General features: G+C 46.7%; 1 protein-coding gene across 1 annotated transcript; it reads right to left on the bottom strand.

Annotated features, from left to right (window-relative positions):
• Nucleotides 1-4,871: 4,871 nt before the first annotated feature.
• dok2 (docking protein 2) lies at nt 4,872-19,554 on the bottom strand. The gene is made up of 8 exons (XM_071922644.2): nt 18,733-19,554; nt 17,297-17,434; nt 15,258-15,425; nt 13,799-13,907; nt 8,985-9,157; nt 8,442-8,690; nt 6,652-6,744; nt 4,872-6,239 (listed from the first exon to the last, which is right to left on the bottom strand). Exons 1-8 carry the CDS (start codon nt 18,790-18,792, stop codon nt 5,379-5,381), a joined length of 1,851 nt encoding a protein of 616 aa, XP_071778745.1. The 5' UTR covers nt 18,793-19,554; the 3' UTR covers nt 4,872-5,378.
• Nucleotides 19,555-21,286: the final 1,732 nt, after the last annotated feature.

Genomic DNA, 21,286 nt, shown 5'->3' with positions numbered 1-21,286 from the left:
GCGATGGGCTGAACTAACTAACTAACTAACTAACTAACTAACTAACTAACTAACTAACTAACTAACTAACTAACTAACTAACTACATTCAAGGGTTGGCCTTGTTTAAGCTGCTGTGTTGTCTGTTGTTATTTCTACTCTTTTTTTTCCTGTTTCCCCTCAGATCAATACAGTTTCACCTGATCTAAAGAATGAAGTTAACATAAGACTACAGGAAACATTAATGATACATAATGAAATATATGAATCACAGCAGTAAAACTGAGACAAATAAAGAAATGACTGAAAATATATGCTGTATGATCTGGAAATATAAGAGGAACTAAACCCCAAACTCAAATCTGTGTAAAGTGACATCTGATGGTGAACAGCTGCTGCTGAAATGTCCATCTGGTCTGAGTACAACAGGCAGTGACATCATCACCTAGCACCAAAGATCAGCCAATAGCAGAGCCATAACCACCAAACAGAACTGTATTACTATTATTATTATTAATGGCTTTATCTAAAGTATTCCTGACTGAACCGCCCAGTCTGGACCAGTTTAGACCAGTTTAGACCAGTTTAGACTGTAAGCCAGATGTAGTAGTGAGTGTTCTTCACCCACAGGTTTCTGAAGGCCGTTTTGAAGCCTGAAGATCGGGTTTAGGATCTCTGCCGATCGCCAAAACCACGTGTGAATGTTGAAGCCGGTCCTGAAGTGTCGGCAGGCTGCAGTTCCTCTAACATCCACCAGAGTCCGGCTCCAGAAAGACTCCAGACCTCCATCTCCATGAAGTCAACCAACTTCTGATCAAATATAAAGTCAATACATTCTTTACACAAGAGATTTTGGTCTCAGTAGATAATTTCACTTCTTCTAATGTGTGTGTGTGTCCTTATGTCAAAATAACTCACTGACAGATATAACAGTTCTCAGTGTTGAAGCTGAACTGTTTCCTCCTCTCTGGGTTCTGTTATGGAAAACACATTCATATCAGTCTGTACAAATATGACACAAATCAATAACAGAGAACCAGTTTACAGTGCGGTGTGTGTGTGTGTGTGTGTGTGTGTGTGTGTGTGTGTGTGTGTGTGTTGAATTCCAGACCAGTGGGAAACAGTTTCTAATGTACAGAGAAATAGAAACAGCAGATCAGGTAGCAGCTATTTATCTGTCTGTATCTGTGTGTGTGTGTGTGTGTGTGTGTGTTGTGTGTGCATGTGTGCGTGTGTGCGTGCGTGTGTGTGTGTGTGTGTGAGAGAGAGAGAGAGAGAGGTAGAGAGTGTGTGTGTGTTGGCATGTCATAATATCCTGTTCACTGAAAACACATTAGTGGCAGAGAGAGACTGTGTGTGTGTGTGTGTGTGTGTGTGTGTGTGTGTGTGTGTGTGTGTGTGTGTGTGTGTGTGTTTTCAGGAGAATTAAAATGACAGACAGACATGTTTGACTTCTTCATCTCTGCTAATTAGTGCAGTGTGACTCCTGAGTGAACACAGAGCAGCAGCGCCTCCTGCTGGACAGAAACGCTGCAGGAGGAACACGTCGGTTCAGTGTCGCTTTTCAAATGAAGACAAAGTTCAGAGGTCAAAGTTCAGAGAAACAGGCGGCAGCAGCAGAGTAGAAACCAGTGCAGCTGCTCTACTGTCTCTACTGACCGGACGCAGAACAGAGAGAAAAACTAGAGAAAAGTGAGGAAGACAGGAGCAGAAAACCAAATCCTTCTGATCCAGCACCTATTTGATGGTCATGTGACATTATTGATGACATCAGCTGTGTTTTGCCCCGTAACATGTATACATGTATAACCTGCTGGATCAGCCGGAGAGCAGCCGGCTGGACGGTTGGAGTCAGAGCTGCTGCTCGGTTTTCTGCTCCTGAAACCTGAAACACGGCAGAGCTTTACTGCTTCTGTCAGCAACATGAGGAGTTTATCTGCTGAAGACTAACAGACAAGGGAGGAACAAGAGGTACACACACACACACACACACACATTTTAAATGCTTTATTTGAGCAGACACAGCAGTATCCTGTTCGTGTCCCAGGCTGCCAGCTCAGGGCTGATGCTTGGTGAATCTGTAGGTAAGTTCTTGTGTTGTATTGAATCTCATGTGAACGTCACTGTGGATTACAGCGTCTGCCAAGTGGGAAATTGTGATTGTAACTGGCTTCAGTTCAGGGCCGAAACAAACCGACTGAAAAGTTCAACTCTGCACACCGCAGTTATGCTAATTCATCAAGCATCTTAAAAGAGCTTGGCAATTTTTTTTTTATGAAGCAGGTGATGAGAATTTTGTTTGTGTATTCTTGCCTCTTTTTTGATAAACTGTGTAGGAAGTAACTATTTAAATGTATTTACTTATTTATGTTTTTGTTTTTTATCACTTCGAACAGCTCACATTGTCATGTTTTAAAATATAGTCTGAGCTCCACTTATTCTTAGTAATCTTGTATGTAAACATATTTCTTTTTTTTTTTTTTTCACCTTGTCTTGTTTCATTTGTCCTTTTTATGTCCATGTTTTATGATCTTAATGTTGCTGATGTAAAATTCTGCGGCTTTTTCAGTTTACCCTACTGCAAGCATGAGTTAATAAAGTCAAAGTCGAAGTCGAGGCTTGAACAGGTGAACTGAGCAGTCGGACCGTCTGTGTGTCTTCATCAACAAAAACAACATCCGGTGTATTTGCATATCAGAGAACAGAAACACTGAGCCTGACCCGGCTCGCCGTTACACCGGCATGTTCAGCAGTTTAACATCAGAGGCATCATGCTGCGGACTGCAGGACTGCAGGTCTGCAGGTCTGCAGGTCTGCAGCTCTGCAGGTCTGCAGGTCTGCAGGTCTGCAGGTCTGCAGCTCTGCAGGTCTGCAGCTCTGCAGCTCTGCAGCTCTGCAGCTCTGCAGGTCTGCAGGTCTGCAGCTCTGCAGCTCTGCAGCTCTGCAGCTCTGCAGCTCTGCAGGTCTGCAGGTCTGCAGGTCTGCAGGTCTGCAGTCCGTCAGGAGAGCAGCCTGTCGGCCTGTTTGTGCTGCATCCACTAACAACATGAGCCCGTGAGTCTAGGTGTGGGTCTGAATCAGGGTGTAGGATGCGGTGCGGCTGCTGGTTTTCAGGGTCCCAGAGAGCCAGCTTACACTGTGTTGGTAACAGCTGAAGTCCGCCTGTAACTATGAAGCTGAGAGTCCTCAGCTGCAGCGTGACACACAACGATCAGCAAGGCTGTTCTCTCCTTTGACATTTTCTAAGTTTTTTCCAAACCCGGCCCGGTGTCTGTCTTCCTCATCTGTACCTTCAGGACCTGCAGCAGGTTTAGTTCAAAACATCAGAACAGCAGCTGGAGGCTAAGGGAGACTTTCAGCAGCTGGAGGTTTTCCTCATTACTGTGAATTGATCTGAGTCGGGATCAAAGAACATCCTGGTCTGCTGTAAACTTTGTTTCAGCAAAACTCAGAGAAAAACACAACATCCAGTTTATCAGAGCATCTGATACAGAAACAGAGATGAGGAACGGAACTAATTACTGCTGCTGAGGAATTAGTAAAGTAATGTGATTACTTTTTAAATGAGGAACAGTAAAGAGTAACTGATTACATCTTCGCTGCTCAGCTCAGCCAGGCTTCAGTCTGTCTCCTGAACTCTTCGTTCTGATCAGGAAATTCCAGCAGATTCACTTCGGAGTGTAAATCACTTCCAGACCTCAGCAGCCAATCAGAGCGCAGCCTGCAGCCAGGGAGCACAGAGTCCAGTAGAGCACAATAGAGTCCAGCTTGACTCTATTATCAGGTTGGTTCAGCCTCACTTATCAGAGCTGACCCCCCCAAAAGATGTTTTGTATGTGTGTGTGTGTGTGTAATTCTTTATACTTTATACTTACCATTGAACGTCTGTTAAATATATTCTGTTATATTGCAAGTATCACAAATATGTAAATGTTGCAGTGAGGTTAGCCCCCCCCCCCCCCCCCCCCCAAAAGACTGAAATGTAAACGAAAAACATTTTCCATCCATGAAACAGGCGACCAGACTCAGAAAACTTAATTTATTTCAGATTTACAAACTCTGTACAGCAGCTGTGCAGAAACTCAGAGAGAGAAACTTAAACAAGACAGAAAATACTCATCATGTACTACAGAATGACTGAATAACTAAATATGTAAATAACTATCAGTTGGGTGAGTTTTATGTGGCAGCAGAGATTGTATTTAAATTGCATAGACTTGAATGTTTCATGCTCATATTGAACTGTTGAATTCTAAATTTAAACTAATAAATGAATTCAAAAACTGAATTTGTAGCCTAATGCTCAATCTGAAATTGAATGCTAAGAAAATTTTGAATTTGAAATATAGTTATAGTTGGAGGTATATTCAATAACAATCACATTCAAATCACTTTACAAATTCAATGTTTGAATTAATTTAACAAACTGTTAAATATGAGCATGACTAATTCAGATCCCTGCAGTTCAAATCCGACCTGCTGCTGAAGAGAATTCACTTCCACCTGACAAACAGATCGTATGTTTAGATCATACTGAATATTTCACATAAAGATCCCTGCTGATTGGCTGTGTGTAGACCAGTGATCAACACATGACATCACTGCCCCCTGCTGGCCGGAACAACACACTGCAGCAGGAAAACATCTTTCTGAATCCTTCACCTTCACCTTCACCTTCACCTTCACCTTCACCTTCGCATCTGATCTGCTGCTGAATTCTCTCTCTGGTCCAGCTTCAGTTCGGTTCTCAACAGAAGAGGTTTGAGCTTCATGAGGAGCAGGAGCAGACTGATCCAGGGTCAGAAAACACTTCAACACCGTTAGAAAACAGCTGCTGGTGACGTACTTTTAGTTTGTCAATAATAATAAACGCAACAGAAGCACATTGATGAGTTTATCTGTGAGGAGGAGGAGGAGGAGGAGGAGGAGGAGGAGGAGGAGGAGGAGGAGGAGTCTGCAGCTGCTGCCGGTCTGGGAGAACCAGGTTTCATCAGCCTGCTTCATGTGAACAGGAGGTTGCATCAGAAACAGAAACCAGAGGCTGCAGACTTCTTCCTCTTCCACTGAGCGCTAATATATTCATCAAGCTGCTTTTACTCGTTTACTTTATTCAAGATGTTCCAATATCAAGCTAACTTCACTCCGGTCCAGTACAACTCACAGCTGAATGCAGTTCACACCTCTTCTCTGGAGGTGGTTGAAAGGCATTCTGGGAAACGTAGTTCATCACTAACTGCAGTAGAAGCAGGCGAGGCAGGCTGAGGGAAAGGTTCAGCAGAAACCTTCAGAGTGATTGAATCCTGTGTGTGTGTGTGTGTGTGTGTCTGTGTTTGTGTGTGTGTGTGTGTGTGTGTGTGTCTGCGTGTGTGTGTGTGTGTGTGTGTGTGTGTGTGTGTGTCCTCATTTTTTCTCCCTGTCCGTCATCTTCACCATGACGTTATCGTACGGTGAATCCCTCTCTGCCTCCTCTTCCTCTTCCTCCTCCTCTTCCTCCTCTTCTTCTTCGTTGGTGTTTTGTTTGGCAGGAAACGCCCTCTGCGGCGGTTTGGGCACGGCGTAGTCATCGACCCGCGGGTTGTACGGATACTCGTGACCTTTAGGGTCGACTACAGTACCCATAATCCTCCAGGCGTTACCTTTCATCTCCTCCGGATCGTCGTACAGGGAGGTGGGAGGCGTCGACTTTTGTCCAATGGCAGCGCAGCCCTCTGGCTCGTCATAAATGTGTTCCGCCTTCCTATAGGCCGGCCTCGGGGCCTCGGCCCCGCCCTGCAGGGCGCTTCTGATCTGCAACTCGTCGATGCTGTCGTAGAGCGGGTCGGCACCCGGCCCCGCCCCCTCCAGCCCCAGTGCCCGATGGGACTTCATGATGTCCGCCATGACGTTCTTGGCGATGGTGTCGAAGGGGAGCGAGTACTCCGGTTCCTGCGGGGCGAGAGGGTGGGGGCAGGGGGGCGTCGCCCCTCCCCTCTCTCCTCTCTTCTCTCTCTTCCCTTTCTCGGCTCGAGGCAGCGTGATCTGGGAGTAGGTCTGGTCGGGGGCGGGGCTCCCGCTCAGTTTGGGGCTGTGGCGGGGGTTCAGGGTCGGACTGTGGTTCAGGTTCAGGTTGGGGTTCTGGTCTGGCTCGGGGCTGCTGTGCGGCAGAGGGCAGCTGGAAATCGTCTTCACCTGGTTCTTGCGGGGAACAGGAAGTCCTCGAGTGTCCAGAGTCAAACTCTTCACTGCCGTCAACGCTTTATCAAGAGGAGGCTCCAAGCGAGACTGGAGGAGGAGAGAAGTAGATGAGAAGAAGAAGAAGAAGAAGAAGAAGAAGAAGAAGAAGAAGAAGAAGAAGAAGAAGAAGAAGGGGTAGGAGAGGAGAATCGAGGGGAGAAGTGGAGAGGAGAACAAAACAGGACAGAATTTAGAAGGAAAGTGTAGAGGAGGAGAAAGGAGTGGTATAGACGAGGAAGGAAGGGAGAAGATGAGAGGAGAGGAAACGAGGAAGGGAGTGGAAAGGAGAGAGGAGAGGAGAAGTGGAAGGCAGGGAGAAGACGGGACAGGAGAAAAGACGAAAGGGAGGAGAGAGGAGTGCAGAGGAAGAGGAGAAAAACAGAAGAGTTATTAGTTCCTCGTCTCTCTGTGTTTCCTGCTCATGGTTCCGGTTCTCCGGGTTCTCCGGCGGGGTTCCTACCAGCTGCGGGGGGGCGGAGCTCTCTCTGTCCGCGGGGTGGAACAGCTGAAGACCCGGGGCTTCGTTCACCATGCTGTACACTCCTTCTTCTGCCTGGAGACACAAAACAAACCAAACATCAACATCTTGAAAAGTCTTTCAGTCTACAGCGGCGGTTCTCCATCCGGATTCCCAGAGATCTGCTGGTTTCCTGTCCATTTTATTTTAGATTTTTATAAGATGAAGAAAGGACTTTAACTGTTGTTACTGGGGACTCCAGTTCATCTAGGCCTCCTCTGACCTGTGGAGTCCCCCAGGGATCCGTACTCGGGTCGGGGGACTCGGTCGGGGGACTTGGTCGGGGGACTCGGGTCGGGGGACTCGGGTCGGGGGACTCGGGCCAGACTCGGGTCGGGGGACTCGGGTCGGGGGACTCGGGTCGGGGGACTCGGGTCAGGGGGACTCGGGTCGGGGGACTCGGGTCAGACTCGGGTCAGGGGACTCAGTCGGGGGACTCGGGTCAGGGGACTCGGGTCGGGGGACTCGGGTCGGGGGACTCGGTCGGGGGACTCGGGTCAGGGGACTCGGGTCGGGGGACTCGGGTCGGGGGACTCGGTCGGGGGACTCGGGTCAGGGGACTCGGGTCAGGGGACTCGGTCGGGGGACTCGGTCGGGGGACTCGGGTCAGGGGACTCGGGTCGGGGGACTCGGTCGGGGGACTCGGGTCAGGGGACTCGGGTCGGGGGACTCGGGTCGGGGGACTCGGGTCGGGGGACTCGGGCCAGACTCAGGTCGGGGGACTCGGGTCGGGGGACTCGGGTCAGGGGGACTCGGGTCAGGGGGACTCGGGTCGGGGGACTCGGGTCAGACTCGGGTCAGGGAACTCAGTCGGGGGACTCGGGTCAGGGGACTCGGTCAGGGGACTCGGTCGGGGGACTCGGGTCAGGGGACTCGGGTCAGGGGACTCGGTCGGGGGACTCGGTCGGGGGACTCGGGTCAGGGGACTCGGGTCAGGGGACTCGGTCGGGGGACTCGGGTCGGGGGACTCGGGTCGGGGGACTCGGTCGGGGGACTCGGGTCGGGGGACTTCGGCATCATCTTTGAAACAAATTCAATTTAGACACCAAATCAAATTTTATGTTACCTCAGTTGTGCAGTCCTGCTTCTTAAACCGCGTAAAACTTCAACAAAATGTTAACGTTGGTGAAGTTTATTCTACTGTTTGGAGTCTTTCTGGATATTATTAAGTTTTCACAGGTTCTGTCATTTCCACGCTCCCCATTCATTTCCTATGTAAGTGGCAGTGCAATGCATTCTGGTAGCGAAGCAGTGAGTCTCCAGAGGCGGTGCGTCATGTTGGCCGCTCCTCATTTGCATAAAGTTGAGGTCTAGTCTTTACAAACCAGGAGCGTCCGACGAGACTCGCCTCCTCTGAAACTCTCGACCCTCGTGAACAAACTTTTCAACGAGCCGATGCAGATCTAAAATGAATTTGAAATGAAGATTTTCAGAAACAGATTTCGGTGGACTGTTTAGGGTTAGCCGCCATGTTTTTCCAGTTTGAAAACCGGGGACAGAAACGTCCAATCAGGTGCCTTCAGTCCATGGCAGATAAAAGTAACGAGGCTGCAAACCATCCTGTTTATACAGTTACTGTCCAGAGTTTGTAATAAACCAAAATGTTACATCGGAATTTGTGTTCATGTTTAAGGGAAAGAGATCACTCGTCAATCATCATGACTCCGCCTTCGTTATTCGGGTGCCCGCCCATCAAGCGGATCATTGAATAGAGTGGAGATGTAAGATCGAACCTGAGCAGGGGGTTGTGGGAGCTGACAGCGGGGCTGCGGCTGCGGCAGCATCCTGGTCTGGTTCTGGTTCTGCGGGGGGTCCGGACTCTCCGACCCCCCTCCGGAGGTCTGCCGGTGGGGGAAGGCGATGCGCTGCAGGTTGATGGCGGCTTCGACGGCCTGGAACAAAGCGTTTCCCTGCTTGGTGTCGAACTCAAAATTCCCTTCGCCCGAATCACACCTCCGCCCCGCCTCGAAGGAGAAGGTCGACTGGTAGAGGGGGGGGGGGGTAGAGAGAGAGAGAGAGAGTGATGATTAAACTCACACTTTAAAACCTATATAAAGGTTGCAGGTTTGATTCCTTTGCTCACCAAACTACAGCGTCATTTCTTCTGTCTCCATTAAAGGGGAATGCCACCCATTTTAAAGAGTGAATTATTTCATACTGTGTAGGTCGTGTTACCTTCTCACATTCAAGCAATGGAGGTGGACAGGTCAGTCAGTCAGTCAGTCAGTCAGTCAGTCAGTCGGTCAGTCGGTCGGTCAGTTGTCTGTCTGTGTCACCTTGTCCCGTCCGAAGCGGCGCAGGAAGCGGTACGGCCAGGTGAACAGAACTTCTCTTGTCTTCGACTCCAGCAGAAGAAGACCTTCTGCATCCGTCTGCAACACACACACACCCTTCAGCCTGCAGCGGTCCGACGCCTCCGTCCTCCGAACACACACTCTGAAGTCACGCACTGACACACACACACACACACACACACACACACACACACACACACACACACACAGTGATTCAGGTGCACAGTGGATCACATTTTCTTGAATACACTCTTGGTTGCAGTACTGTATGTGCGTTGGACCTACAGACCTACAGTCAGTGGCAGAAACCTCAGTTCTCCTAAAGGAAATAAACAAGTAAAACAGTGTTGGAACTCCCATCAGCCCCCTGGATGTCTGACATGTTAAACACAGTAACACTGACCTGTCCTGAGGGAGACCTGAGGTTAGAGGTCAAGTCATACAAGACACGTGTATGTGAACATTATTAACATGTTGGCTCAGAAGACACGTGAGTGAGGACGCTCTCGATAGCTGTTATGCAATTTCTCCTTCAAGACAGACAGACAGACAGACAGACAGTCAGACAGACAGACAGTCAGACAGACAGACAGTCAGACAGACAGACAGACAGACAGACAGTCAGTCAGTCAGTCAGTCAGTCAGTCAGTCAGTCAGTCAGACAGACAGTCAGTCAGACAGTCAGTCAGTCAGTCAGGCAGACAGTCAGACAGTCAGTCAGACAGTCAGTCAGACAGACAGTCAGTCAGACAGTCAGTCAGTCAGTCAGGCAGACAGTCAGTCAGTCAGTCAGACAGACAGTCAGACAGACAGTCAGTCAGTCAGTCAGTCAGACAGACAGTCAGTCAGACAGTCAGTCAGACAGTCAGACAGACAGTCAGACAGTCAGTCAGACAGTCAGTCAGACAGACAGTCAGTCAGACAGTCAGTCAGTCAGTCAGGCAGACAGTCAGTCAGTCAGTCAGACAGACAGTCAGACAGACAGTCAGTCAGTCAGTCAGTCAGACAGACAGTCAGTCAGACAGACAGACAGTCAGACAGACAGACAGACAGACAGACAGTCAGTCAGTCAGACAGACAGTCAGTCAGTCAGTCAGTCAGACAGACAGTCAGACAGACAGACAGACAGACAGACAGTCAGACAGACAGACAGACAGACAGTCAGTCAGTCAGTCAGACAGACAGTCAGTCAGTCAGTCAGTCAGACAGACAGTCAGTCAGTCAGTCAGACAGACAGTCAGACAGACAGTCAGACAGACAGTCAGTCAGTCAGTCAGTCAGACAGACAGACAGACAGTCAGACAGACAGTCAGACAGACAGACCGGGTCACAGTCTGTTCTGTGTTGTTTCGGTGGTTTTCTGCTGTATGAACAGATGATATTCAGATGATATTCAGATGATATTCAGATGATATTCAGATGATATTCAGATGATATTCAGAAGCTCACCAAGCCTTTCTGTGGATGAAATGTTGCCAGTTTGACTTTGATGTAAATCCCTACTTTACTGTCTGTATACACATGTGTCTGTGTCTGAATGATGTCACACAGAGCCGTCAGGATGATGTCACAGACTGGAGGCGGAGCTTCCTCTGTAGATGTCAGTCAGATGGGCTGGCTGCTGGATTTATTTATTCTATCTATTTATGCATTTTACTAGGAAATAAAATGGTGAACTAGTGAAGATGAAATGGTGTAGACTCAGTCCAGGTTTGGGTTTTGGTTAACCAGTCTGATCTGGTTAGACTGCATTAAGAAACAGTCACTCCGGCTCAGGATGTTGGTTAATACATTTTCCACTTCAGCTAAAATTATCACACTACTTCTGCAAAAACAGCTGCTGCCGAGGCTCACATGATAGAGTGTGTGTGTGTGTGTGTGTGTGTGTCGGGGGGGGGGGGGGGGTGCATAAACTAAGTGATGTTTCTTTCTGCAACACCCTGACCAAGCAGCCGGAGCTGCCGGGGAGTCTGTGTCTTCTCTCCCTGAGGAGTCGAAGCAAAACACCTGCAGGGATTCAGCTCTCACATTACAGACAGAAAGCAGTAGCAGATAAAACTCCAGCTGCTGGCTCTATTATCTCTATAATCTATTTCAGGGCCACAATGGAAATAATTGTCTGTGTGGATTCACTTCAGTCACACAAGCACAGGTCCTGTACAGTTTGGAGCAAACTGTGGAATGTTAAGTTTCACTTGTTTTCACAGCAGGAGACTCTGTGGATTGAGTGGATTTATGTTGAATGTGTTTTTAAGTCACTAAATCGATCAAATGAATGAGCATTTGGAGCCGGGCTCAGCAGCAGAACTGGAGTCTGAGTCGTTGGAGTGGAGAGAAAAGATCAGACAGGAATTTATTTCTGATCCTGCAGCAGGAAACCAGAGAGCTGCAGAGACAAGACACCTGTGTGTGTGTGTGTGTGTGTGTGTGTGTGTGTGTGTGTGTGTGTTTCAGGATGTGGTGTTTATGGAGAACAGTAGCTGCTGGAGCTGCAGACTCTGACCTAATTTACATAACATTTACTACTGTAGTACTAGTACTACAACACTACTACTGTAGTACTGATACTACAACTCCCCTACTGTAGTACTAGTGCGGTGTTATAAGAACTCTACTACTGTAGTACTCATACTATACTGATATAAACTGTATGTATTAGTTCTTAGGCTTTAAAAAGACCAACTTCAGTTCCCAGTACCCCCCCTCTCTCTTACACACACACACACACACACACACACACACACACACACACTACAGAGTTTCTGACCTACTCATATTCACCGCTGACTAAATATAAATCCACACAGTGTGAGCTGCCAATCAGTGCTGCTGTATCAGCAGGTAAAGTAGAAACCAGTAGAACCTCATTAGCCACATCGACACGCCGCGATAGAAACTCTGCGGTTCAGACAGATCAATAAATAATCTACCAGATTCAAAACCACCAGACTCTGCTTCATGAAACCATGCAGCTCAGACTGCAGATCAACATCAACAGAGTCTTCTGTCTCTCCTGCAGTTCACGCTCCTCAGTATATTATATATATAATATATATATTTTAGAGTCTGCAGGTTTTCCTTCCAACCAGAGAAGGAAAACAGTCGACTATCAACAAACGGACTGAAAAAAACGAATGAAATAAATGCTGGCAGATATTTTCATTTTTCCGGTGCTGGTGTTGCAGGTATTTTCCTTCCCTGCTGAGACATTAAGACACATTAGTCAGATGTTGAACTGTTGGGCTGGAAAGATTTTTCCAGCCCAACAGTTCAACATCTGACTAACCGTCCTTCAGCCGGAGGAGACTGAAGTCCTGCAGGCCGCCCGGCGCCGCAGGTTTAGAGAAGTCTGGTTCTGTCTTCTGTCTGCAGAGTGTTATTCAGCAGAAAGAGGAAGTTTGTCCTGTGAAGATAAAGCTGAGGTCGGCCTGCAGCCGGTCACTGCAGCGCTGCAACACCCTGCGACCGCAGCACAGGAACCGGCAGCTCACCGAGTTTCCACTACACAGCGTGGCGTGCTAGCAGCTAGCGGGCTGACTAACTCGGTGTGTGTGAGAGATGCGGGAGATGTGCCAGCTAGCGAAGTCACGCCGCCGCAGGCTGCTAAATATAGAAACGCTGAAAACCTGCTATGGGAAAAGACAGAGAGAGAGGAAGCTACGTTTGGTTGTGGTGAAGCGCTGCTAACGCTACTGGAGTTAAGCTAACATCAAGAGAGAAGTTCTCAGTCTCTCAGAGAATGAAGACTTCAGTCACATGATTCTCAAAACATGTACAGCAGCCTTATTAAAATAAAGTCTGTCGTCGCTTGTGTTGTGTTCTGCAGTCCGCCCCGTCTGTACACACAGACGTTATTATTATTATTATTATTATTATCATTATTATTATTATTATTAAGGTTCAGGGAGCTACGGTTCCTCTCAGCCTCTCAGAGACGTTCAGTTCAAACTGGGACTCTGAAACAGAAAAGGATTCTGGGTTCAAACCTTCACTGTGATCAAGCTGATCTCCGGTCAGCTGCAGTCGATTAGCGACCAGAGAAACTCAGCTGATGATTGGACGCTCAGCAAGCTTTGTCTCCACAGCTGAACTTTTCATCGTCATCGGCAACAGCCAATCAGATTTCAGCTTGACTGATGTGATTTGGTTTCATGAACAACAGTCAAAATGGAGGAGAAGCTGATTCCAGCGTTCAAAGCTTCAGTTCTCGACAACATTTTTTTTAGAAAAACGACAGGAAGAAACGACTCAGAAACAAAGATGGAGAACAGCTGATCCATCGTTGGGTCGAGTGTTTTCTACCTAATTAGCGCTTGCTAGCTAGCTATGTTAACTCATCAGCATGGTGTAACGATATGAAACACCACAGCAGTGAAAAATAAACAATTTATCTGTTGAAAACTTTGTATCTGCAGACCGGAGCCTCTGGCCCCGCCCACAACCCGTCAGTCCGTCTTTTGTCCGTCTTTTGTCCGTCTTTTGTCCGTCTTTTGTGGTGATTTGGACTCTTGTTGGCTTAAGGCTCTGCTACTGCAGCCGTGACAACACTTACGTAAACAGTGGTAACCATGGTAACGACATAAAGGTCATGGCTCGTAGGCTTGCTCATGCCCAGTAGGGTAGATTTCACTGTTTTCCTTTAGTTTCTGCATATCAGATGGGAAACTTTTAGAAGACCAGCTGCAGAAAGCACAGTGCATTATACTGTAGACAGACAGACAGGTAAACAGACAGACAGGTAGACAGACAGACAGGTAGACAGACAGACAGGTAGACAGACAGGTAAACAGTGGTACCTGTCTCTCTGCCACTGTACAGTGAGTTGTACTCCATGCCTTCCTCCTCCTCCACCCTGTTTCCTCTCTGCAGACTGCCTCGCTTCGCCCCGCGCTCCAACCAGCTCATCTGCACACACACACACACACACACACACACACACACACACACACCACACACACACACACACACACACAAAACACACACACACACACACACAAAACACATACACACACAAAACACATACACAAAACACCACAAGACACCTTTCAATGTCTTTTTTTACAAATGAAAACGATCATATTGTCATATTAGAGAAAGATGTCAGGATTTCAGGTTATTTAAGTGATGTCACGACCTCCCAAAAATGACCGTATGACCTCATGCCCCCCCCCCCCCCCCAGAAGCACCAGTCTGGTAAAGTGTTTTTACAGTTCTCTGACTTCCTAAAAAAAACTGCCCTCTCACACCGTAACTCTGCCAGATTAGGGAAGTGATATTCTGACTCAGTTGTCTGTCAGTATATTCTGCTATTTATACAACAACAGCATCAGTATTTAGTTTAAAGGAGGTGAGGAGTTTTACAAGCTGCATCATTCACCATCAGAGAGACTCTGCTGAGGTCAAGAGGACAGAAGAGTCTCTATGATGGAGGAACATGTAGAACTGTGTGTTAGTTAATAAAGTGTAAATCTGTAGAACTGTGTGTTAGTTAATAAAGTGTAAATCTGTAGAACTGTGTGTTAGTTAATAAAGTGTAAATCTGTAGAACTGTGTGTTAGTTAATAAAGTGTAAATCTGTATGAAGCAGCTAGAAGCAGAGAGCAGCTGAGTCAGCTTGTTGTGGTGTGGCTGTAGATCCATTCAGTGACGTTCTCAGTAAAAGTGAATAGTGTGATAAGGTGGATTTGGTTACTGTGACACAGTAAACTGTCTTGTCTTTAGCCCTAGTCTCTACTCCAAAACACTCTGAGTTGTAGCTTGAGAAGAGTCAGCTCAGTTAACCTGAACAAACTGTTAGCTAGCTAACTAGCCGGCAAACACACTGATGTTAATGTGAACACGCTAACGCTAGCTGCTGCTAGCTACGTTAGCTAGTGTGCTAATCGGATGTGTTAACAACAAGACAGTGATGTTAGCTGACCAGATACTATGGTTAGCTAGCTAACAAGCTGACATTATCTAAACACTAAATCAATCAGATGGATCAGTGATGAAATGATCAGTTCAGTCAGAAACAGACAGAAATTAACCGTCTGTTCAATTCTGTTGAGACGGACAATTTGTACATTTACTGTAAAAATCAGCAACTAAATATGTTTTTCCATCCCCAAGTACAGCTGGAAACAGGATCAAAACAAAAAAGGCATCCAAATATATCTGTGTGAATGTGTGTGTGTGTTTGCAGTGCATGTATGTGCTGCATTTGCAGTGTATGTGTGTGTGTGTGTGTGTGTGTGTGTGTGTGTGTGTACCTACAGGGAAGGCTATCTCACACAGTTTGTGTGTCCAGTCGTCCAGCTGTTGTCTGTCAGCAGCGAAGACGTAAATCTTCTCTGTCGTTTCGACCAGGAAGGGTCCGGTGTCTCTGGGACAGCCGTCCATCTCCACCTCCGTCACCCGGATACAGTCAGCCAGACGGATCACCTAGGAGACGGGCATGAGTTGTTATCACCTAGGAGACGGTCACCACGCATTATCACCTAGGAGGCGGTCACCACGCATTATCACCTAGGAGACGGTCACCACGCATTATCACCTGGGAGACGGTCACCACACATTATCACCTAGGAGACGGTCACCACACATTATCACCTAGGAGGCGGTCACCACGCATTATCACCTAGGAGGCGGTCACCACGCATTATCACCTAGGAGACGGTCACCACGCATTATCACCTAGGAGACGGTCACCACGCATTATCACCTGGGAGACAGTCACCACACATTATCACCTGGGAGACAGTCACCACACATTATCACCTAGGAGACAGTCACCACACATCACCTAGGAAACAGTCACCACGCATTATCACCTAGGAGACAGTCACCACACATTATCACCTAGGAGACAGTCACCACACATCACCTAGGAAACAGTCACCACGCATTATCACCTAGGAGACAGTCACCACACATTATCACCTGGGAGACAGTCACCACGCATTATCACCTGGGAGACAGTCACCACACATTATCACCTGGGAGACAGTCACCACACATTATCACCTGGGAGACAGTCACCACACATTATCACCTAGGAGACAGTCACCACACATCACCTAGGAAACAGTCACCACGCATTATCACCTAGGAGACAGTCACCACACATTATCACCTAGGAGACCGTCACCATGCATTATCACCTAGGAGACAGTCACCACACATTATCACCTAGGAGACCGTCACCACGCATCATCACCACATGATGGGGCTGTTTCAAAAACCTTACGGCAGGTTTAGCGTGACGTTAGCGGCGGACTCCGTCACAGTTCGGTGTTTTCTCATTCAGAATGTGAAACACCGACTCAATATTAGCGTTAAAGTTTTCCCTGTTCTCCTGCCCCTTTTGAACATTTGCATATTGTAAAAGTAAATAATGAAAGCAAAAAATACCACCTGCTCTAGTCTGAAAATAAATATAAATTATTACAAAATCAATAGATACAGTTACATTTTGTCCCAGAGCATTAATTATCATTGGAAACATGTGAAAACATATGACTCACACACTGAACTTAAATTATTGATTACCGCTCTGATGGCGATTATAAAAGCCGGTTTCCATCTGATCGGTTTGTCATGGCTGACTCTGCAGCTGCAGCAGGAGGAGGAAGAGGTTTCCTCTGCTGCTCTGACACTTCTGTGCGGTCCGTACGGCCCGGCAGGGGGGCGAGGTGTTAAACATGTCAACATGATTAACATGTTGGTTTTGACTGGCTGCCTCCCGGCCTGCAGCAGATGATAACACAGCGGTGATGTGGCTCCTCACTGAATTCACAGCTGTGGTCAATTTATGAATCAGGAAAAATTACGTCGCAGATTTTGCCCGCCGCTATTCTGTTACTGCAGGTTTTATAAATGAGCCCCATTATCACCTAGGAGATGGTCACCATGTATGATCACCTAGGAGACGGTCACCATGTATGATCGCCTAGGAGACGGTCACCATGCATGATCACCTAGGAGACGGTCACCATGTATGATCACCTAGGAGACCATGTATGATCCTAGGTGATCATACATGGTGACTGTCTCCTTGGTAACTGTTACCAAGGTGAGTAGGTGATCCTATTCACCTTGGTAACAGTTACAGCCGGACAGACAAATCATCTCGGACGGTACAATCTGATGGACACATTGCCTAGGTAATACTTTGTAAGCATCATCACCTAGACAACAGAGCAGATTCATCACCTTGCTAACAGTTACAGTTACCTAGGAACAGTTGTCAAGCATTATCGCCTAGGTAACAGAGTAGAACTGAATAGAAGAAAGTAGAGTAGAGTAGACTCTACCTTCTTGTGCTCCTGCTGTCTGCGGAGCGTTTTGTCGCTCTTCTCCAGAGTTCCTCCTTCTTTACACTCAAAGAACTCCAGACGGGAAATCGAACAGGAACTTTCCCTGTACAGGACGCACCACACCCGCTTCCACTTCTGCACACACACACACACACACACACACACAGACAGACAGGTAGAGTCATTCAAATTAATCAGGTTTAATCTTAGTTTAGTTTTTGATGAGGGATTATTTTGAGAATACTGGATTATTTCAATAAAGTGTACATGAATGACAATTCATATCTCAATCACAATATTTAACAATATTTAGCTTTTGGTTGGGCAATTTTACAGTTGCATTGCAGCCGAGTTCTCCACCATCTGAAAAACAGCTGCTCTGACCAAACCAAGTGATGTTCCTGTCTGGAGGACAGTAGGGAATATTAGAAACTTCTACAGACTGGATCCTCGACCTTGAAAGTTTTTAGAGGTTTTGCATGCTGAACTTTTTCCTAAATGGATCTACAGTGTTAACAGCAGCGTTTACAGTGTTGAAACCTGCGAGCGACAGAAACACTGAGAAGAATTCAGCTGTCGGTTACTGTGAGAGAACAACCTGCTCTGCTGGGTAGGAAGAGAAGCTCATGCTAGTGTTAGTGTTAGTACTAGTGTTAGTACTAGTGTTAGTACTAGTGTTAGTGTTAGTACTAGTGTTAGTACTAGTGTTAGTACTAGTGTTAGTGTTAGTACTAGTGTTAGTACTAGTGTTAGTGTTAGTACTAGTGTTAGTACTAGTGTTAGTACTAGTGTTAGTGTTAGTACTAGTGTTAGTACTAGTACTAGTGTTAGTGTTAGTACTAGTGTTAGTGCTAGTATTAGTGTTAGTACTAGTGTTAGTGCTAGTATTAGTGTTAGTACTAGTGTTAGTACTTGTGTTAGTGTTAGTACTAGTGTTAGTACTAGGGTTAGTACTAGGGTTTACACTAGTAACCTATTAGGGGTCGTACTAGTGTTTGTGTTTTTAGTAATGTTACTACCAGTGTTAGTACTGTTATTAGCACTAGTCTCAGAGTGTTAGGGTTAGTACCAGTGTTAGTTAGTGTTAGCATTAGCTAGTGTTGTGTTTGTACTAGTGTTAGTAGTGGTAATGTTAGTGTTAGTTAGTGTTAGCATTAGCTAGTGTTGTGTTTGTACTAGTGTTAGTAGTGGTAATGTTAGTGTTAGTTAGTGTTAGCATTAGCTAGTGTTGTGTTTGTACTAGTGTTAGTAGTGGTAATGTTAGTGTTAGTTAGTGTTAGCATTAGCTAGTGTTGTGTTTGTACTAGTGTTAGTAGTGGTAATGTTAGTGTTAGTTAGTGTTAGCATTAGCTAGTGTTGTGTTTGTACTAGTGTTAGTAGTGGTAATGTTAGTGTTAGTTAGTGTTAGCATTAGCGTTAGCTGGTGTTCGTACCTTTCCAAACCTCTGCTGTTGCAGGTAGACCATCCCCTGTTTCCTGATGTCCTCCTCCATGACGCCTCTGCAGGTCCTCTCCTCTCTCCTTCTCTCCTCTCCTCTCTCCTCCTCTTCTCCTCTCTCTCTCTCCTCTCTCCTCCTCTTCTCTTCTCTCCTCTCCTCTCCTCTCTCCTCCTCTTCTCTTCTCTCCTCTCCTCTCTCCTTCTCTCCTCTCCTCTCCTTCTCTTACCTCTCTCCTCCTCTTCTTTCTCCTCTCTCCCTCCTTTCTCTGCGACAGATCGCTCTTCTCGCCTCCTTTCCTTGCACTCCTTCTCTTCCTCCTTGTCTTCTCCTTTACTTCCTTCTCTCACCTCCTCTCCTTACCCTCCTCCTACTCCTCCTCTCTGCTTCCTCTTCTCTCTGACAGCTTGCTCCTCTCACCTCCTCTCCTTACTTTCTCCTCCTCTCCTCTCCTCCTCCTCTACTGTCCTTCTCCTCCCCCTTTCTTCCTCTGTCCTTGTGTTTCTGCTCCTCTTTTCTCCTCCTCTGCCTCCTCTCTCCTTCCCCCTCGCTCTCCTCAGCGTTGTCACGGTGCCGTTTCAACTTTTTACAGCCGCAGCGCCCAACTTCTCCTTCCTCCTCTCGTCTCTTTTCACCTCCTCTCTTCTCCTTCCTCCTCTCGTCTCCTTTCACCTCCTCTCGTCTCCTCGTCCTCAGTTTCCCCGGTCGACTCTGTCCAGCCTGGAGAGTTGTAGCGTTTCCTCTTCTGCTCCTGCTGTCTCACCGTTTGACCTCCTCCTCTATTTACTCCTCCTCTTTTCTTTGCTTCACATTACGCCCTGCCTCTTTCCTCTCTCTCTCTCTCTCTGTCTCTCTGTCTCTCTCTCTCTTTCTCTCTCTCTCTCTCTCCCTCTCTCTGTGGTATCAATGTGATGCAGAAAAACGTTGAGTCTGTCACTGCTGCTTCCTGCCTTCCTCACACTCTGTTGCAACTCAGGCAAGTACAAAAGTATGTGTGTGTGCGTGTGTGTGCGTGTGTGTGCGTGTGTTTGCGTGTGTTTGCGTGTGTGTGTGTGTGTGTGTGTGTGTGTGTGTAAACATGCGTAATACATAGCCTACCAACTGCGTCAGCTGCCTCGCTCTGTTAATTCCTCCTGTCCTCCTTCCTCCGTCTGATTCTGAGACTTTATTTAAAATGATCAGCGGCGGAGGGGAAACCCACTGAACCTCACTCCACCTGTTCTATTTGTACAGAATTTACCAGCTTTTTAAGATGCAGGCATGCAAACTGGTTAGGGGTGAAAAAGGTGAGAAGGATGCGTGAGCAGAGAAAAACGCAGACCCGCTAGGGGGGTCCGGGGGTAGGGGAGAGCGGGGTGAGTTGAGACGGTTTTTACTTGAGGCGTCTTTAAAGTGAGGGCATGACAGTAATGTCTCTAACTAAAATATGTACATATATTTCAGGATGTGGTGCATCCCTGGGAATAATCACTTTGGATCTAAAATAAACAGTTTTCAAAATATGACTTTCCAAAAAAAAGTGGTCTCTTGGCTCAACTTGCCCCCGATGAGGGGTAAGTTGAGCCTAGGGAGAGGATAAGTTGAGCCACATGGGGGTAAATTGTGCCATTGATTATGTTGAAGTTAAAGTGAACATTTTCACCTCATATAATGCTATATCAAAGCAAGACAAATTCAATACCAAATGACTTCTTAAAGGTTTTATTTAAAGTTTACAACTTCAAAGGCCAATTTTCTTCAACAAGGCCTATTTAAAATTTTCAGAACAAAATCAAGTTGAAAATGAAGAACAAAATCGACTGCAGTTCTCCTCACAGACCCGGGCTGCTCAGCATCCCACCTGTCAGTGCTGAGGGGAACATGAACTTCTGCTCCCCTCTGGCTGTTCCACCCAGTTTTTGCGGTTTGGGTTGTTTCTTGAGCACATCACCTCTAGGCATGAGTCCTTCATCATTCTCTTTGAATGTGAAGGTGAACTTTCCATCCACAGAACAGCGGACAGAACAGTTGAGCCACTGGCTCAACTTCCCCCAGGCTGTTTGGCTCAAATTACCCCACCCCCGCCATTTTAACAAACTTGTATCATCCAGCAGTTCAGAGCTAACGTCATGCTAACAGTATAGCCTCATGTTGTAACTTCCTAAAGCACTAACACACGTGGGAGATTTTTTCAAACTTGTCTGTAATTGTTCAGACACAAGAATCATGATTCCTTGAACATAAAAAAATCACTTTGAACGGCAAAAAACAGTTTTTTGAACTTAAATGTGTTTACCACTTACTCCATGGGCCTCTCTCCATCACAGGGTGAGTAAAATGGATGGCTCTTCAAAAATGTGTGGTCACATGACCAATTTTGTCTATGGTTGCCTAGAAACAAGGGGTGGCTCAACTTCCCCACAGGCTCAAATCACCCCGCTCTCCCCTATGCTCCCCGGAGATTTTTTTTTGAAAAATAAGCTGCTAAATGCTAATTTCTGATCACTTTTAGGATTACTCTGGTGCTGGTCACAAGCTAACAGAATTACAAAATTGAGCAAATTAAAGTACA

Source organism: Centroberyx gerrardi, chromosome 8 (assembly GCF_048128805.1).
Source record: "Centroberyx gerrardi isolate f3 chromosome 8, fCenGer3.hap1.cur.20231027, whole genome shotgun sequence".
Classification (NCBI taxonomy): domain Eukaryota; kingdom Metazoa; phylum Chordata; class Actinopteri; order Beryciformes; family Berycidae; genus Centroberyx; species Centroberyx gerrardi.
This window is presented reverse-complemented; position numbering and strand designations above follow the sequence as displayed.